Source organism: Acomys minous (genome assembly GCF_964271855.1).
Source record: "Acomys minous genome assembly, chromosome: 15".
NCBI classification, from domain to species: Eukaryota; Metazoa; Chordata; class Mammalia; order Rodentia; family Muridae; genus Acomys; species Acomys minous.
The window spans coordinates 50,504,419-50,519,363 of NC_140497.1; the positions used below are offsets into that span (position 1 = coordinate 50,504,419).

The window sequence follows — 14,945 nt, forward strand, 5'->3', positions numbered from 1 at the left end:
TCAGGGCTACAGACTGAGACACCCTGTCTCAAAACATAACAAACAAAACGATACAGATGGGAACAGATGCGATGAATTGTAGATTAAGAAGAAGTGGCCAAGACCCACTTCCGAGAGGAACAAGCACTGCCTGAGAGCAAGCAAGGCTTTGTGGTGCATTCCCACAATGCCAGCACTAAGGAAGCTGAGGCAAGAGGATCAGAGATCTAAGCCAGTCTGGTATACACGGGCAACATCCTGTCTCGAAAAAAGCAAGGTGATCAACACAGATTGGAATACTAGTTTTTCAAATATGTATGAGCTTGGGAAAAGCAATTTAACTTGCATTTCCTCAGCCAAAAAGATAATAATGAGAGACCTACAAAGGTAAGATGGTTGAGAAGATTAAGTGACTACGAAATTATGTAAATCACATTCAGCAACTGAAAAATTAAAGGAGGAGGCCCAAACAAGTGGTGGCATACAAAAAGCAAAGGCTGTTGCTCAAGACAGAATCTGTGAAAGGCACCAGTCAGAATATGTGAGCAGATGTCAGCAATCCAAACCGTAGGAAGGTGCTGTGGACAGCATGCCGCCACGACACTGGCTGGGACAGTGTTACCTCAGTAGAAACACCGCGCGTGCGCGCGCGCGGATGCCTTTGTGCTTGCTTGCCCTCCCCTGCACCTTCAACGTGAGTCCTCCCTTTGGCTCTGTTCATTTCTTCTCAAAGACATACCCGAGGTTATCTGAATGACGTGTGTGTGTGTGTGTGTGTGTGTGTGTGTGTGTGTGTGTCCGTGTCCTATATATCACACTGACACACACTATTCTCTATCATATCCAATCATACGTATCACTCTGCCCCTCTCTATTCTCGGTCATGTCCAACAATTATATGCTTGGTTACTATCAGTTCCAAGCATGAGATAAAAGATTTTGTTCTGTTTTCTAAGAAATCCCCGAAATTTAGCCACAGTAGGTAATCTATAAATGTGAATTAAAAACAAACAAACAAACAAAATCCCTGAGCTGCCAGGCGTGGTGGCACACACCTTTAATCCCAGCAGAGGCAGGTGGATGGATCTCTATAGGTTCGAGGCCCAGGCTGGTCTACAGAGTGAGTTCAGGACAGACAAGGCTACACAGAGAAACTCTGTCTCAGAAACAAAAACATAAAAACCCCGAGGGGAGCCACTGAAATAGTCCAGCAAGCAAAAGCATTTGCTTGAGATCAATCCCTGGGGCCCACATTGTGAAAGGAGAGTACCAACTCCGGAAAGTTGTCTCTGACTTCCACAAGTGCACAATGACATGTGGATGAAAGATCGCACGAGCGCGCGCACGCACACACACACACACACACACACACACACACACACACGGCACACAAAATAAAAATTTAACAAAACATACTTAAGAAAATGATAGCTATGGTAAGGTATGGTAGGTAGCACATGCTTATAATCCCAGCACGGGAGGCAGAGGCAGGTGGATCTCTGAGTTCAAGTCCAGCCTGGTCTACAAATGTGAGTTCAGCATAGCCAAGGTTACACAGAGAAACCCTATCTCGGAAAAAGAGGGGGTGGGGAGGAAGGCATCAAAGACTAATTAAATGAAAACAAGAATGTACTCCAACGAGCTTTATGAAAAAGACACGGAAACAGTGGGCCAATAAACTGCAAGGTTGGCAATTCACAGCCCCTGGATCTTAGAAAGAGCCCTAGTCCTGCAGGCACCTAGTGCACTGCAAACCTCAGCATTCAACAAATCGCTTTGTTTCTGTAACAAAATGAGAGCAATGAAACAGGTTTTCACAAAGTTACATTTACACAACTAAAGCACCATCCCTTCAAGACTTGTGTTTGAAAAAGGCATTACAATATCCTTTGATAAGCTAATTACTCTTCTAGAGACACTTCTATTTGGCAAATCAAGACACTTGGCAGCTCTACTCTGGACTTCACGCCTTCCTTTAAACAGGTCAAGGAAATTGAAAGACCTGAAACCTCTGCTCTGATCCAGCCCATCTTTGGGGGCCTAAAAGCCCTTAGAATATGGCTAACAAGTAGTCTGGCTGTGCTAGTACACCTCTGATGACAAGCGTCGTCTCCAGTGATGCAGAATCGCCCACTGCAAACAGAGAAGGCTGCACCAGAGGCGTGATTACTCGGCTGAATGAAGAAAAATCAAGACTGCAAGGCCAGGAGGAGTAAGGTGGCTTGGGAGAAGGAATAAGAAAAAAATGAGAGCTAAGAAAACTGTTCCCTAAGGGATGTCAAAGCGACTCATACAGTCTGAACCTCACAGTCTTTGGTGAGCTTAATAATTAGGAAACTCTTTTATGTAAATAACCATAAAGGCTAAAACATGAAAAGTAACCCAGAGAGCAAGGCTGTTCAGCCTACTTGCTTGCTTGCTTGCTTGCTTTTTTGGTTTTTCGAGATGGGGTTTCTCTGTGTAGCCTTGGCTGTCCTGGACTTGCTTTGTAGACCAGGGTGGCCTCGAACGCATAGAGATCCAACTGCGTCCACCTCCTGAGTGCCAAGGCACCAATGGCCAGCTGCTGTTCAGCTTTCCCTTCCTTCCGCAGAGCTCTGTCTACTACCTCAAAATTCCCTGACTCGTTAATTGACACCTAATTGTTTGGTTGCACATCTTTCAGATTCAGCCAGAAGTAAACAAATGTCCTCTGGTCTCTTAATATCTCCTAGACTTCCAAATGAAACAGAACCTATATACCACATATATTCAACAATGCAAAAAGACACATGAAATATGAAGCAACCAATGAGATTTCTCAAAGTATGAGGAAAAACTTGGAAGAAAGGAGTGGAAAACGCAGAAAGGAGATGAAAATGACAGAATGAGAATCTAGGCAGAGCCAGGCAGTGGTGGCGCACGCCTTTAATCCCAGCACTCGGGAGGCAGAGGCAGGAGGACCGCTGTGAGTTCAAGGCCAGCCTGGTCTACAAAGCGAGTCCAGGATAGTCAAGGCTACACAGAGAAACCCTGTCTCCAAAAACCAAAAACCAAAACCAACCAACCAACCAAACAAACAAAAGAATCTAGGCAGAGATGCCTGCCACCCCTCCAAGACACAGTAAGGGGAGAAGGGTGGCACCAGAAGACAATGAGATTTAGCTCTTAAAACAGAAGCCTAGACAGGCACCATGAAAAGTGCCAGGCAGAGACAGGCATTCAAGAAGTTGCCCATTGGATGAATTACTAAACAGACACACAAGGAGAAATTCTGAGTCCCTGCTTCCAGCCACATTATCTAAGGCCCTTTAAGTCTAGGTCAAACATCCTTCTTTGCCTTGAAGCTCAGGCTAACACTCGGGGTTTATAAAGAGCTGAGTACTCGCAGTGACTGCTCCTCACCCAGCTCTAGCTGGGAAGCCCAGCAAAGCCTGTCCCAAAGGCCTCGCCTTTACATCACACGGCAAGCTCCAAGGTGAAGGGGAGTTAAAGGGAACACAGGCAAAGAAGCCCCAAGGGTAGGAAGCCAAAAATCTGTTTCTAATCTACAGAAATCTATGTAGCAAGGGAACAAGTTCTAGGAAGGGGTTGACTCTGGGTCTGTCTAATAAACATAAAATCCATACGCATTTTTTAATAAAGTGGATGTAAACAACAAAGAACTCTCTCAACAGCTTTAGTTCCAATGACTGAAAGATGTTTCTACAATTCTTTCCTCCACCTCACCACTGCTGGTTTTCTCCTCTACCTCAAGCCTCTTTCTAGGTCCAGAACTACACGTGAAGTATCAATATCAAAGAACAGGGTTTGATATGTATTTATTTATTTCAATTTAAGTCATTTTATAAGCCTCTTCTCCCTCTAGGGCCTGTTTTTCCACTCACACACACATTTTTTTTAATCTCCATCCTAAGATCCTCTTGTTCTCTCCTTCAGCTCACTCTGCTCCAAAGATGAGAAAGAACTGCATTTAATCGACAGAAAAAGGAAAGCAGCAACAGGGGCAAGTTCATGGTAAGGAACTTACCTACACATCCTACATCACATGCAGTGAGCTGTCTATATGCAGAGAGAGCTTATCCTGCCATCCGTGACTTCTGAGCCTGGCTGGAAACCTCAACGTGGTGAAGCTGTTGAAGCATTCAACCAACATGCATGGAGTGGGGGGTCAGGAGGCATTTCCCAACCTGTTGGGGAGGCCTGACAGATCACAGAGCCTCAAAGCCATCTAGGGCTGCAGCATCTGATCCCTTGCTCTCTGTATCCGCGGCACAGAAGGGACCAGGCAAGACTCTGCCTCCCAATCTTCAGAGCCCCACAACCTGTTTCACTCAAACTCAAAATCCTGTGATGCACATACAGAAACTGTAGCTCTATCATCTCATTCGATCTCATCAAAGGACTCAAAAGAAAAAAAAAAAACGTTCAGCCAAAACCAAATATCTTTATTTTAGCTGGAATTCTGCCAAATAGACATAAGAGGCTGGTGAGGAACAACTGTGATGGAGTGGAGCTAGGCAAATCTCACTGAAAACCGGTGAGGTTCCATGAATCAGATCGAATGAAAAAAGGTACACCTCTTTATAGAGTGAGGTTTGTCAGCGGGCTGAAAAGTCAGTCAGGGCTCTCTGCTCCTTCATAAAGGTTAAACTGATGAACAGAGGAGAAAACGAAACAAAACAAACCACAAAATGTTTAAACTCCTGAAGATTTACAGTCTGCTTTTATAAAGGTTTTTTTTTTTAACAAAAACCTTGTACGAATAACATCTTCTACATGATTTTTTTTTTCCAGTTCTTATTTCTAGAAAGTAATTTTGCTGCAGGTGATCTTGAATGCACTTGAGCACCAAGGAAAAAAAGACACCTGTGCCTAACAGGTCTGTAACACTACCAACGTGCCCCGGGTACCAAGGGAACTGGAGATGCTCTGATTTCTGGATAAAAGATTTTCTGCAGTGCCAGGTAAGAGATCACATGCCCTAAAACGGCCGCAGCTCATTTGGAGTGATGTAAAAGCTCCTTGGATATTAATTTTATTAGAAATTCCGAGAAGCAAGCAACCTCACATAGCATTCATTTTGGACTTCAGGCGTCTGGTACTTTCCAGTTTCCTATGCATCCTCCGGCTTCCTACTAGAAAGGGGTGGGCGAGATGGGCAGCAGCAACCCATGCATTTCGGGGCGGGGGGGATACCCACAGGGCAATCGTAGTCGCCCACCACCACCACCCCCACACTCACACCTCGCCATGCCCCACGCACAGCCCCATCCGGAAGGTTCAATTCGCCCCAGGACTGAGAAGCCCATTGCCGCGCCCGCCTGGTCAGGCAGAGTCCGGTCCCCGGGTCGCCCTCCGGACTGCGGACGCCGCGCCCCGTCACGCCCCGCGCCTCCCGCCGCCCCCCGCGATCGCGGCGTGTCCTCCGCAGCGCCCGCGCGCCCTCCGCAGCCCGCACAGAGCCCTCCGCCGCGCGCCCGGGGGCGCCCGCTCACTCACGCGGGAGGCAGCGGCGGCGTCTCCATTGTGGCTCCTCGCGGGCTTCAGAACGCAGGCACCGACCGCCGCCGCCAGCACCATTCCAGCCGCGGACGCCGGCACTGTCCGCCCGCCCAGCCGCGTTCCATCCGCCCCGAGGGGGCGCAGCGCTCCTCACCGCGCGCCGCCACCACCTGCGGCGGCGGCCCCCGCGGCCATGGCCCGTCGGCCCCGCGCGCTCCTGTGCCCGGCGCGGCTCCCGCGCTCCCCCGAGTGCCGGGTGGCGGCGACGGCGGCGGCGAGGCAAGCGAGCAAGCGAGCGAGCGAGCAAGCGGGCGGGCGCGCGGCTCGGCCACTTCCGGGTTCTCCCGGCCGGCGCCGACGCCGTGACGGGCGGGCGCTGCGGCCTCCCGCGGCGGAGGGACCCCTCCCTCGGCGCCGCCCCTTCCTCCGCGGCGTCTGGAGGAGGAGGCGGCAGGCGGGCGGGAGGGCGCGCGGCGGGACCCGGGACCGAGGCTGGAGGCTAGGCGGTTTAAGCGGCTGGGAGGGCTCTCGTGGTTGGACGCTCGCCTGTGCACGGCTTGCTCTGATTCACAGACATCCTTCTCTTTGCGTCCGAGTACCTTCCCACGGGCAGGCCAAGCGCTGCCTTTCCAAAGGGGGAAACCGAGGCAAGAAGAAATGAATCGGCCTGGCCAGTATCCCAAGTCCGAAGCTATGGATCTCGCTCTGCTAGGCGGAGCTTGGGGACGTGACCGAGCAAACGTGGGTCACTGGGCTTAGCAAGCTGCCCATTTGGACGTGATAAGAGAAACAATGTACTGTGAAGACGAATAAATTACGGTGAGGACAGGGCGTGATGAGGAGTGATCAGGAAAGGCCTCTTGAGTTAGCAGTTAAACAAAAATGGATCAACGTGAACCTTGAGTAACGCAAGGGATGAATGCCCAGGACTAGGGCAAAAACAGTGACGATCCCAGTCAGCAAGATGACTGTCACGTTGAGGAAAGGCAAGAAGGTTGGGGATTCTCCACCAATGCCTGCTAGAGAAAGGAGCACTTGGGAACTTAAGAGATAGGGATTCTCCTGTTCTACTCCAAACTCACTGTCTCAGCACCCTCTGAAGGGAAGCCAGGATTCCCTACTTGAAGGAGTCCTCCAGAGGGTGCTGGCGCCCGCTGAGGTCTGAGACTACAGCAGCTGAGGCAGAGCGAGACCATTCAAGACCAAATGATTGCTGTTAGTTGTGTGAGCGATACCCTCCGCTTGGGGAGGGAAGGGTGCGCGCAAGTGATTGAAAGAAGTGGCACTTAGTAGGAATTGCTGATGGATTACGTGTTTAAAAAAAAAAAAGGGTAGCTTCCGTCCGGAGTGAACTTAAAGTTTGAGGTTGTCCCACATAGATGGTATGTGCAGTCACAGGACTAGTTGAAATCAGCTGTGTAATCTGGCTACAGAAAAGAAGACCAAGAAATGACACCTTGGACACCCCAACATTAAGAAAGTAAAATGAGGGCTGGGGTGCATCTCAGGGACACAGTGCTTGCCTGGGGGAGCACTACCAGTAACTACAGAAATAAACTAAGGTGATGCCCAAAGTGGTGGTGTGTGCCTGTGATCCCAGCACTCTGGAGGCCAAGAAAGGATGCTCGCTAGTGGCCTGTTTTAGTAAAATAAAATATGCCTTGCCGTGAGCTAATGTCTCTGCATCCTTGGAGCTGTTATCAATTTACCATCTATAGGGCCTACACGATGGCTTATTTCCTTGGTATTAGAGCCGATGTCTGAACCAGAGAAAAACGTCCTACTTAGTATAGTACAAATTGAATGAAGTGGTGGGTGTAAACCTGGTTATAGAGTAAGTTCCAAACTCTGCCTGAGTAGCCTAAGGGAGACTCTGTCTCATAATAAGTTAAATTAAATTAAATAGGGCGCTGTAGTTCAGTGGTAGTGACTAGCTTATACAAAGCTCCGGGTTCAACCCCAGCACTGAAAAGGAAAAACATGTTTTTTCTTACAGAATGTGCCAATCAGCTAAGCATAAACCTTGAATGATAGCCCCCTTTATGCCTTTCTCTGCTTCAGCTTTGTCCACCACAATTTTCTGCTAATATTTTAAATGTCTAACCCTTTTTTCAGTACCACTTGTAGGTTTTGGGAGTGAACCTGGAAGGAATGCTTTTTTTTTTTTTTAAAGTCCAATCCTACTTAAGGTTCAGCATAAATCTGAAAGTCTAGATTGCTAGTGGTGGTACCAACTAGCTTCCTTTTTCTCCAGACAGGAAGAAAAGCACTGGTATCTGCATCAGAGGAAGCTAACCAAGGGTCTCACTTAAAGACCTGGAAACAATTTAAAGATGTTAATAAGTCACACCGAGCCTTTGTTGTTTTCTGAAAAGACTGTCAGAACCCTTGGTTTTCAGTCATAAAGCCAGCTTGGCCTCACATCCATAGCAGGTTTCCTCTTGTTTTGTTTTGTTGAGACAGCATCTCACTACATAGCTCTGGCTGTCCTGGAACTCACTAATGTAGACCCATCAGGCCTCCAACTCACACTGAGTTCCCCATCTGCCTGCCTCTGCCTCCCAAGGGCTGACTCCATTTTCATCTTTCAAGTGGGCCAAGAAACTTCACAGAATTAGTCTTTGCTCAGAGGCAGCCACCGCGCTTGACCCTGTCTTCCCATTCACAAGAGCAGGTATATAAAAATGTTTGATAGGACGAACACCAAGCCAGGGATAGGGAAGGTGGCAGGGGAATTGTTAAAACTGCCTCCAACCGCCCATCTTTCTGGGAAAGCTACTCAAGGCCACCAAAGAATTCTGGTTCCCTTTCACCCTTGACATAGAATTGATTTAGACACACGGCTGTTTGACCTTTGCTCTGCTTGAGATTTTAACTTATCTTTTAGGGGGAGGGGGACATGATGCTGGAGATGGATATAGGCCATTGAGCATGGAAACCAAAAGTTAAATCATTACAATCCGAAGTACTGATTGATTGATTGATTTCTGGTGTTGGAGATGTAGGGATTGAACGATGATCCAAGGCTTCCTGCAGGCTAGGCAAGCAATTCGTCATTGATTTACACTCCTTGCCCTTGAGAGTTTTTTGTTTGTTTGTTTGTTTTAATATGTCCAGGCTGCCCTTAAACTTATATTTACACTCCTGCCTCTGCTTTCCAGGTACACAGATTACAAGCATATGTCACCATGTATGTGAGCCTTTGATTTTTTTTTCTCTTAAGATCTTATTTTAATTCTTTAGATTTGAGGGCGGAAAGGGAGTCTGTGTGTGAGTATTCACATATGCATGCAAATGCCCAAAGAGGTAAAAAAAAAATTGGTTAGATTACCTAGAGCTGGTGTTACAGGTACTTGTAAGCCAGCCCGATATGGGTGCTAAGAATTAAAACCGCAGACTGCTATAAGAACAGCAAGCACTCTTAATGGCTGAGCCATTTTTCCACACCCCTGATTTTTCTTACAAATCCTTCCCCCTTTGCAAAGAGATGAAACCTTATCAAAAATGCATCCATTTGTTATACTTGTAAAATAAAACAGTCCCTAAGGCATTAGAGTCTAAAATTAATGTGGCATCGCCAGAAAAGATCACTTGCAAAGAAGCTAGAACACACAGGTGAGCAAGTGCTTGGCAGTAGCCCTGCCAAGAAATATTTAAATGGGTGGAAAATCAAAAGTTTCAGTAGAGCTAATGACAGGACATGGCATGCAGGAATGTTAGTGTCACGGCAAGAATATCCAGCCTGAGAATGCCATTGTGGCAAAAAGATTCAGTGTTTCTGTAGAACTTCAAAGGGATCTTGTATTGGAAATCCCCTCCACTAGAAAGATGGAAAGTAGGAAAAAAAAATCACTCACTCAAAAATAGATATGCTGGGGCCTGGGGGTGTATTTCAGATGGTAGAATGCTTTCCTAAAAGGTAGGAAGCCCTGGCTTTGGTCCCCAACACCTCATACAGTGGAGCATGGTAACACACACCAATAATTAAGGCACTATGTAGGTAGAGGTGGGGCGATCATGAGTTCAAGGTTATCCTCAGCTGTATTTTGAGGTCAAGGCTATGTGAGACTCTGTCTTTAAGAGCTATATAGATGAGCAGGGTGTGCTGGCACAGGCCCACCAGGCAGCAGGCAGAAGCTGAAGGATCACTTGTGGCCTGGAGTTCAAGGACAGCTTGAGCAACATAAAAAGACCCTTCCCTAAAATAAAGCAAATTGATTCAAAAGAAAGGGGAAATCTTTTCAAAAGCCTTAGTTTCTATCGTATGGTTAGCCTAAAGTGCATTACTTAAATTGCTACACTATTTTTTTCTTTTCTTTTCTTTTTCAGACAGAGTCTTGCTAAGTAGCTCTGGATGGCCTGGAACTCCATTTGTAGAGCATCCTGGCTTTATACTCAGTTCTGCCTGCCTTTATCTTTCTAAGAGCTGCCTGGAATTGAAGGTGTGTGCAGCCATGCCTAGGTGCACTAAGTTTAAACTCCAAGTCTTTTGCTTGGATACATACACATTGGTGGTTTACCGCACAGAGAACCTTATGAGGCATTTCAAAATAGTCTCATGAGACTTCGTTGTTTAGCAGGCAGATCTGACAATACATGAAAGTATTTACCATACAGCTTACCACCCTGTCAGATGGGGTAATGCGACTTTTCTGCTCCAGACTAATAGAAAAACACTGATGAGCAACAGATGTCTTTTGGAGTCAGGTGTAGTGGTGCATGCCTTTAATCCCAGTGCTCAGGGAGGCAGAGGCAGGAGTTCAAAGCCAGCCTGGTCTACAAAGTGAGTCCAGGGCAGCTAAGGCTATACAGAGAAACCCTATCTAAAAAAAAAAAAAAAAAAATTTTTAAATGTCTTTTGGGGCTGGAGAGATGGGTCAGTGGTTAAGAGCACTGGCTATTCTTTCAGAGGTCCTGAGTTCAATTCCCAGCCACCACATGGTGGCTCATAACCATTTTATTGGGATCTGATGCCCTCTTCTGGTATGCAAGTATACATGCAGATAGAGCACTCAGACATTTGTGTGTGTGTATATATATCCATATATGTGGATATATATACACATATGTAAATAAATCTTTCAAAAATGTATCGTTTGTGCCTGTGCATTCAGTTTACTCTACAAGTGCTTGTTTCCTTGTTTTTATGCCTTGAAGATACCAGCTGCACCTCCAGCATGACACACCTGCCCATTAGCCTCTATCTAAAGTTCCCGGAGAAATGAAAGAAAATTGTTTGCTGTGAAGCTTAATTGGTCCAGGAAGTAGCCCAAAATAGGTTTCACACTAATGTATATCAGGTAAGCATTTTCGGTGCCTTTTTAAGAAAAGAAATTGGCTTAATCTATTTTTAATTGTATATAGCTATATAGTATCTATTTATACAGTCTGGTGATGTAATGCCTCATTATAGAATTATCTAGAACTAAACATCTTTCTACCTGGTCAGCAGTGAAAAATGAAAGAGAAAGCAAGACATAATTCTTGATAAATTCTGAGATACATCATTAATTTGCCATTCATCTCAGATTACACATATGTATGCATGCATACAAGCACGCCCACCCACAGCTTCTGCTTGCCCCTCTCGGTGGAATGTGTTCTTTCCTTTCCTTTTTCCTATTAGCATTAAGACAAGACATTTCTTACCTCTAGTCCTCACTGTCTGCAGACCACGTGTGTTCTCCTATTCCAGGAAAAATTTGCAATGATGTGGTATCAGTCAACAGAATGATTAAGGGTCATACACACACACACACACACACACACACACACACACACACACACACACACATATACACACACACAAATTGGTATACTGATACATTGAGACAAGATTTCTAGCCTGGATTGGCCTCAAATTTGTTGTATAGCCTAAAAAGATGTTGAATTTCTGATTCTATTACTTCTGCCTCCCAATTACTAGGATTACAGGTGTGTACCACCACACTCAGTTTGCACTGCTGGCTGAACCCAGGCTTTTGTACTTCCTAGGCAAGCAGTCTACCAACCGAGCCACATCCCAGCCCCATATTGGCATCCCTGTAGCTACATTAAACTCAATTTTCTGTTCTGCTTACTCCAGGATGCATTTCAATGACTCCTATATTATTTAAATCACATTATAGATAAAGATTGTGGAGTTAAAATGTTGTTTTCATTAATAGTTATTTTACTTGCATCATTATAAAAAGGATGCTTTTCTTAGCTTGCTAAGAAGCCATGTTGAATTTAGGAGGTGAAACATTCTTTTTGAACCACAAACCTTTTGAGAGTGAACCTGCTGAAGTTTCCATTGTTTGTTCAAATTGTTCATATGGTAAGGTAAAAAAAAGATACGTCTTGGGTTTCCACAGAGTTCAGCCCAAATCTTAGAATTCTTTCTGTACATAAGGATGCGTTGCCAAGGAATCTTTAGTTCTTAGTTTGGTTCTGATGGACTGGAGAAGTGTGCTGGACACAGGAGGTAAGTTGTTAGTCAAGCCCTGGAACACCTCTATTTCTCCAGTTTTCTTGTTAGGATTTTCTTGTTAGGATTTTGGTAATAGTCCAGCCAGAAGAAGGCTTGACCCCAAGCTGTATGTGTATGACAGCCATTCTACACTGAACTAAGACTCAACCTGAGCTGCCATTTTGAAGTCTTTGTTAAAAACCAACTAGACACTCAGAGGAAGGATAGCAGGCTACCAAGAAGAGACTTGATACCCTATGAGCATATACAGGGGGAAGAGATCCCTCTCAGTCACAGTCATAGGGGAGGGGAGTGAGGGGAAAATGAGAGGGAAGGAGGAATGGGAGGATACAAGGGATGGGATAACAATTGAGATGTAATATGAATAAATTAATAAAATATATTTTTAAAAACCAACTAGAATTATATAAGGACAATATTTCTAGCCATGTTTTCCGAGGCACAATGATTCAAGACAACCTTAATTCCATTTTACTTAGAGATATTGACTTGTTTTTCTATGCCAGAAGGGAAAACACTGGACACTCTATTTTAAGTCGCAACTACCACCCCCTCAACATACCTCCTACATTTCCTAAATGCCTGTTATCGTTTATTAAATTCAACAAACCATTTGCTTAGCTTATTTCATTTGCTGTCTATGTTTTCCTCTGGAACGCAAGCCACACGAAGGCACCCATTTTAATCTCCTTAATCACCATCGTGTCCATAGGGTCTAGCAGCATGCCAGAAACACATCGTGTATTCAACAGATGTTACTGAATGAAAGGACCTGACACTAAGACATCTGCCTCCTTTTGTATATATTCCAGCTCAGACTCGTTACTTTTGGGGGGGGGGAGGGGCTTGCTGGTTCGAGACAGGGTTTCTCTGTGTAGCCTTGTCTAACCTGGACTCCCTTTGCAGACCAGGCAGGCCTTGAACTCACAGCGCTCCGCCTGCTTCTGCCTCCCTGAGTGTTGGGAATTAAAGATCTGTCTGTGCCACCACACACCGTACATTGTAAGTGCACCTATATAGTACCTTTCATTTGTTGTTTTAGTTTTGGAAGTGCACAAGCAATGCTTTCCACAAACAACAAAGATACGGCGAAGTTTTCTTGTCTCTCAGCCAGCCAACTAGCCAACCATTAAATGGCTTCCTCAATGACCTACTATGACCAGTGAGCAGAATGGGGAAGTGAGTAGCTATGACATGAGGGTTAAGGCAAGAATTCTGCCTTTAACACATTGTAGTCAACAGTAGACACACACACACACACACACACACACACACACACACACACACACAATGAATCCAATAGATTAAATAAAAGCAGGTAAAAGAATACAAGAAGTGCTGGGGGCAGGGGGGGGGGGAATAGCTCAGTGGTTGAAGTGATTGCCGTAGGCAGGAGGACCTGAGCTCAGATCCTTAGAACCCAGGTAGAGCAAGGCAGGACACAGTCGAGCATCTGTAATCCATGTGTCTACAAGTCAATGGGAGGTGGAGGTTAGGAAGCCCCGGGTTTGGTCCCCAGCACCCCATAAAGTGGGGCATGCTGACACACAACTACAGACCCAGTACTACCTACATGTAAGTAAGAGGTGGAGACAGGAGAGTCACTGGGAGCTCAAAGAACAGCCAGCTTTGAGGAATGCAGGTGCAAACAACCTAAGACCCTTTCTACCAAGATGGAAGATGAAGACTGACAAGCAAGATTGTCCTCTGACCTCTACACACATGTAGCATGCACACACTCACACACATAAACATACACAGAGTTTCTTATGAGAATAAAAGATATCCAAATATTAAGTAAATGGTGTACTGAATATCTATGAAGTGAGAAAAGAAAGTATATTTAGTGACTAGAAAGAAGAACTTTGGACACGTGACCCCAAGGATAAACCATGGAGACATAAGGCTGAGGAGTTACTATTCCGGTCAGGTCTTGGGGATCTTGCATGAATTCCAGACTTTCTGTAGAGCAAGTATTGGATGATTGTATCTCTGTGTGTGTGTAAAAGCCTGTGGGAGTGTGTTTGCCCAGGTACTGGAATGAAACTGGAAACCTGCTATGGTTGTACAAATAGGAGAAATTTGAAGTGAGATTTGTTTTGTAAAAAAAAAAAAAAAAATCAACAGCAGCAACACAACTATTGCATAAATTCATGCCATAATGAAAGCTTGCAGTGCATGAACTACAGGAAAGAGAGGCCAGATGAGAAAAGATGACATACACCTGACTCAATCAATGGCGTCTTATATGGAACAAGGAAGATAAAATGGCCAAAATTTTAACATGTTGAGCCTGAAAAACTGATGATCAAATTGACAAGTTAAGGTAATCACTTGGGCTGCATGATGGTGACAGTGTGTGAGTGTGTGTGTGTGGTTTTACACCTGTGGTGGTTTTAATAAGAATGGTGCCCCCATAGTCTCATATGTTGAAGGCCTAAGGAGTGGCACTATTCGTTGGAGTGGGTAAGGCCCTGTTGGAGGAAGTGTGTCAATATGGGTGGGCTTTGAACTTCCGAGGCGGGCGGAAGCCAGGCCCAGAGGCTCTCCCTGCTCCCTGATGCCTGCAGATCCCGATGTAAAACTCTCAGCTCCTCCAGCACAAAGTCTGCCTACGGGGCTTTCCACCCTGCTGATAATGGACTAAACCTCTGAAACTGTAAGCCTCAAGTAAAGGCTTTCTTTTATAGGAGTTGGCAAGGCCGTGGTGTCTCTTCACAGCATGAGAACAGGCACTAAGACAAAGCCCAAGGGTTTTCAGTCATAGCACAATGTTCCAGTGAAACAGCCAGCAGAACAAACACTTTTAGTACAGCAACACAGTAACAGCTTAAAAGGTATCAGCCCCTACTGAAACTGAGATTGCGACTTGCTTCCTCTTGGCTACTTTGTTACAGGCTGGAACCACTTCTCCAGCCTGTTTTCTACATTTTTCTTTTCTGCATAAGTCGACACCCTAACGTTTCTTTAATTGCTCATTTTTTTCCCCTAATGTAGGCAACTACCACAT

At 45.6% G+C, this 14,945-nt stretch overlaps 2 protein-coding genes across 3 annotated transcripts in view; one reads left to right on the forward strand and one right to left on the reverse strand.

Annotated features, from left to right (window-relative positions):
- Positions 1–5,668, reverse strand: part of KLHL2 (kelch like family member 2) — a 116,082-nt gene extending 110,414 nt beyond the window's left edge. For both annotated transcript variants that reach the window (XM_084757973.1, XM_084757972.1), the window contains exon 1: positions 5,461–5,668. In XM_084757973.1, the coding sequence (XP_084614099.1) occupies positions 5,461–5,486 (26 nt within the window). In that variant the 5' untranslated portion in view covers positions 5,487–5,668. The remainder of the gene's footprint in view (positions 1–5,460) is intronic.
- Positions 2,076–10,823, forward strand: LOC311584159 (uncharacterized protein; the record flags this gene model as incomplete). Its single annotated transcript, XM_084758278.1, has 4 exons — positions 2,076–2,191; positions 3,898–3,975; positions 5,227–6,282; positions 10,621–10,823. The coding sequence occupies 3 exons, from the start codon at positions 2,076–2,078 to the stop codon at positions 6,122–6,124; spliced, it is 1,092 nt and encodes a 363-aa protein (XP_084614404.1). The 3' UTR covers positions 6,125–6,282; positions 10,621–10,823.
- Positions 10,824–14,945: the final 4,122 nt, after the last annotated feature.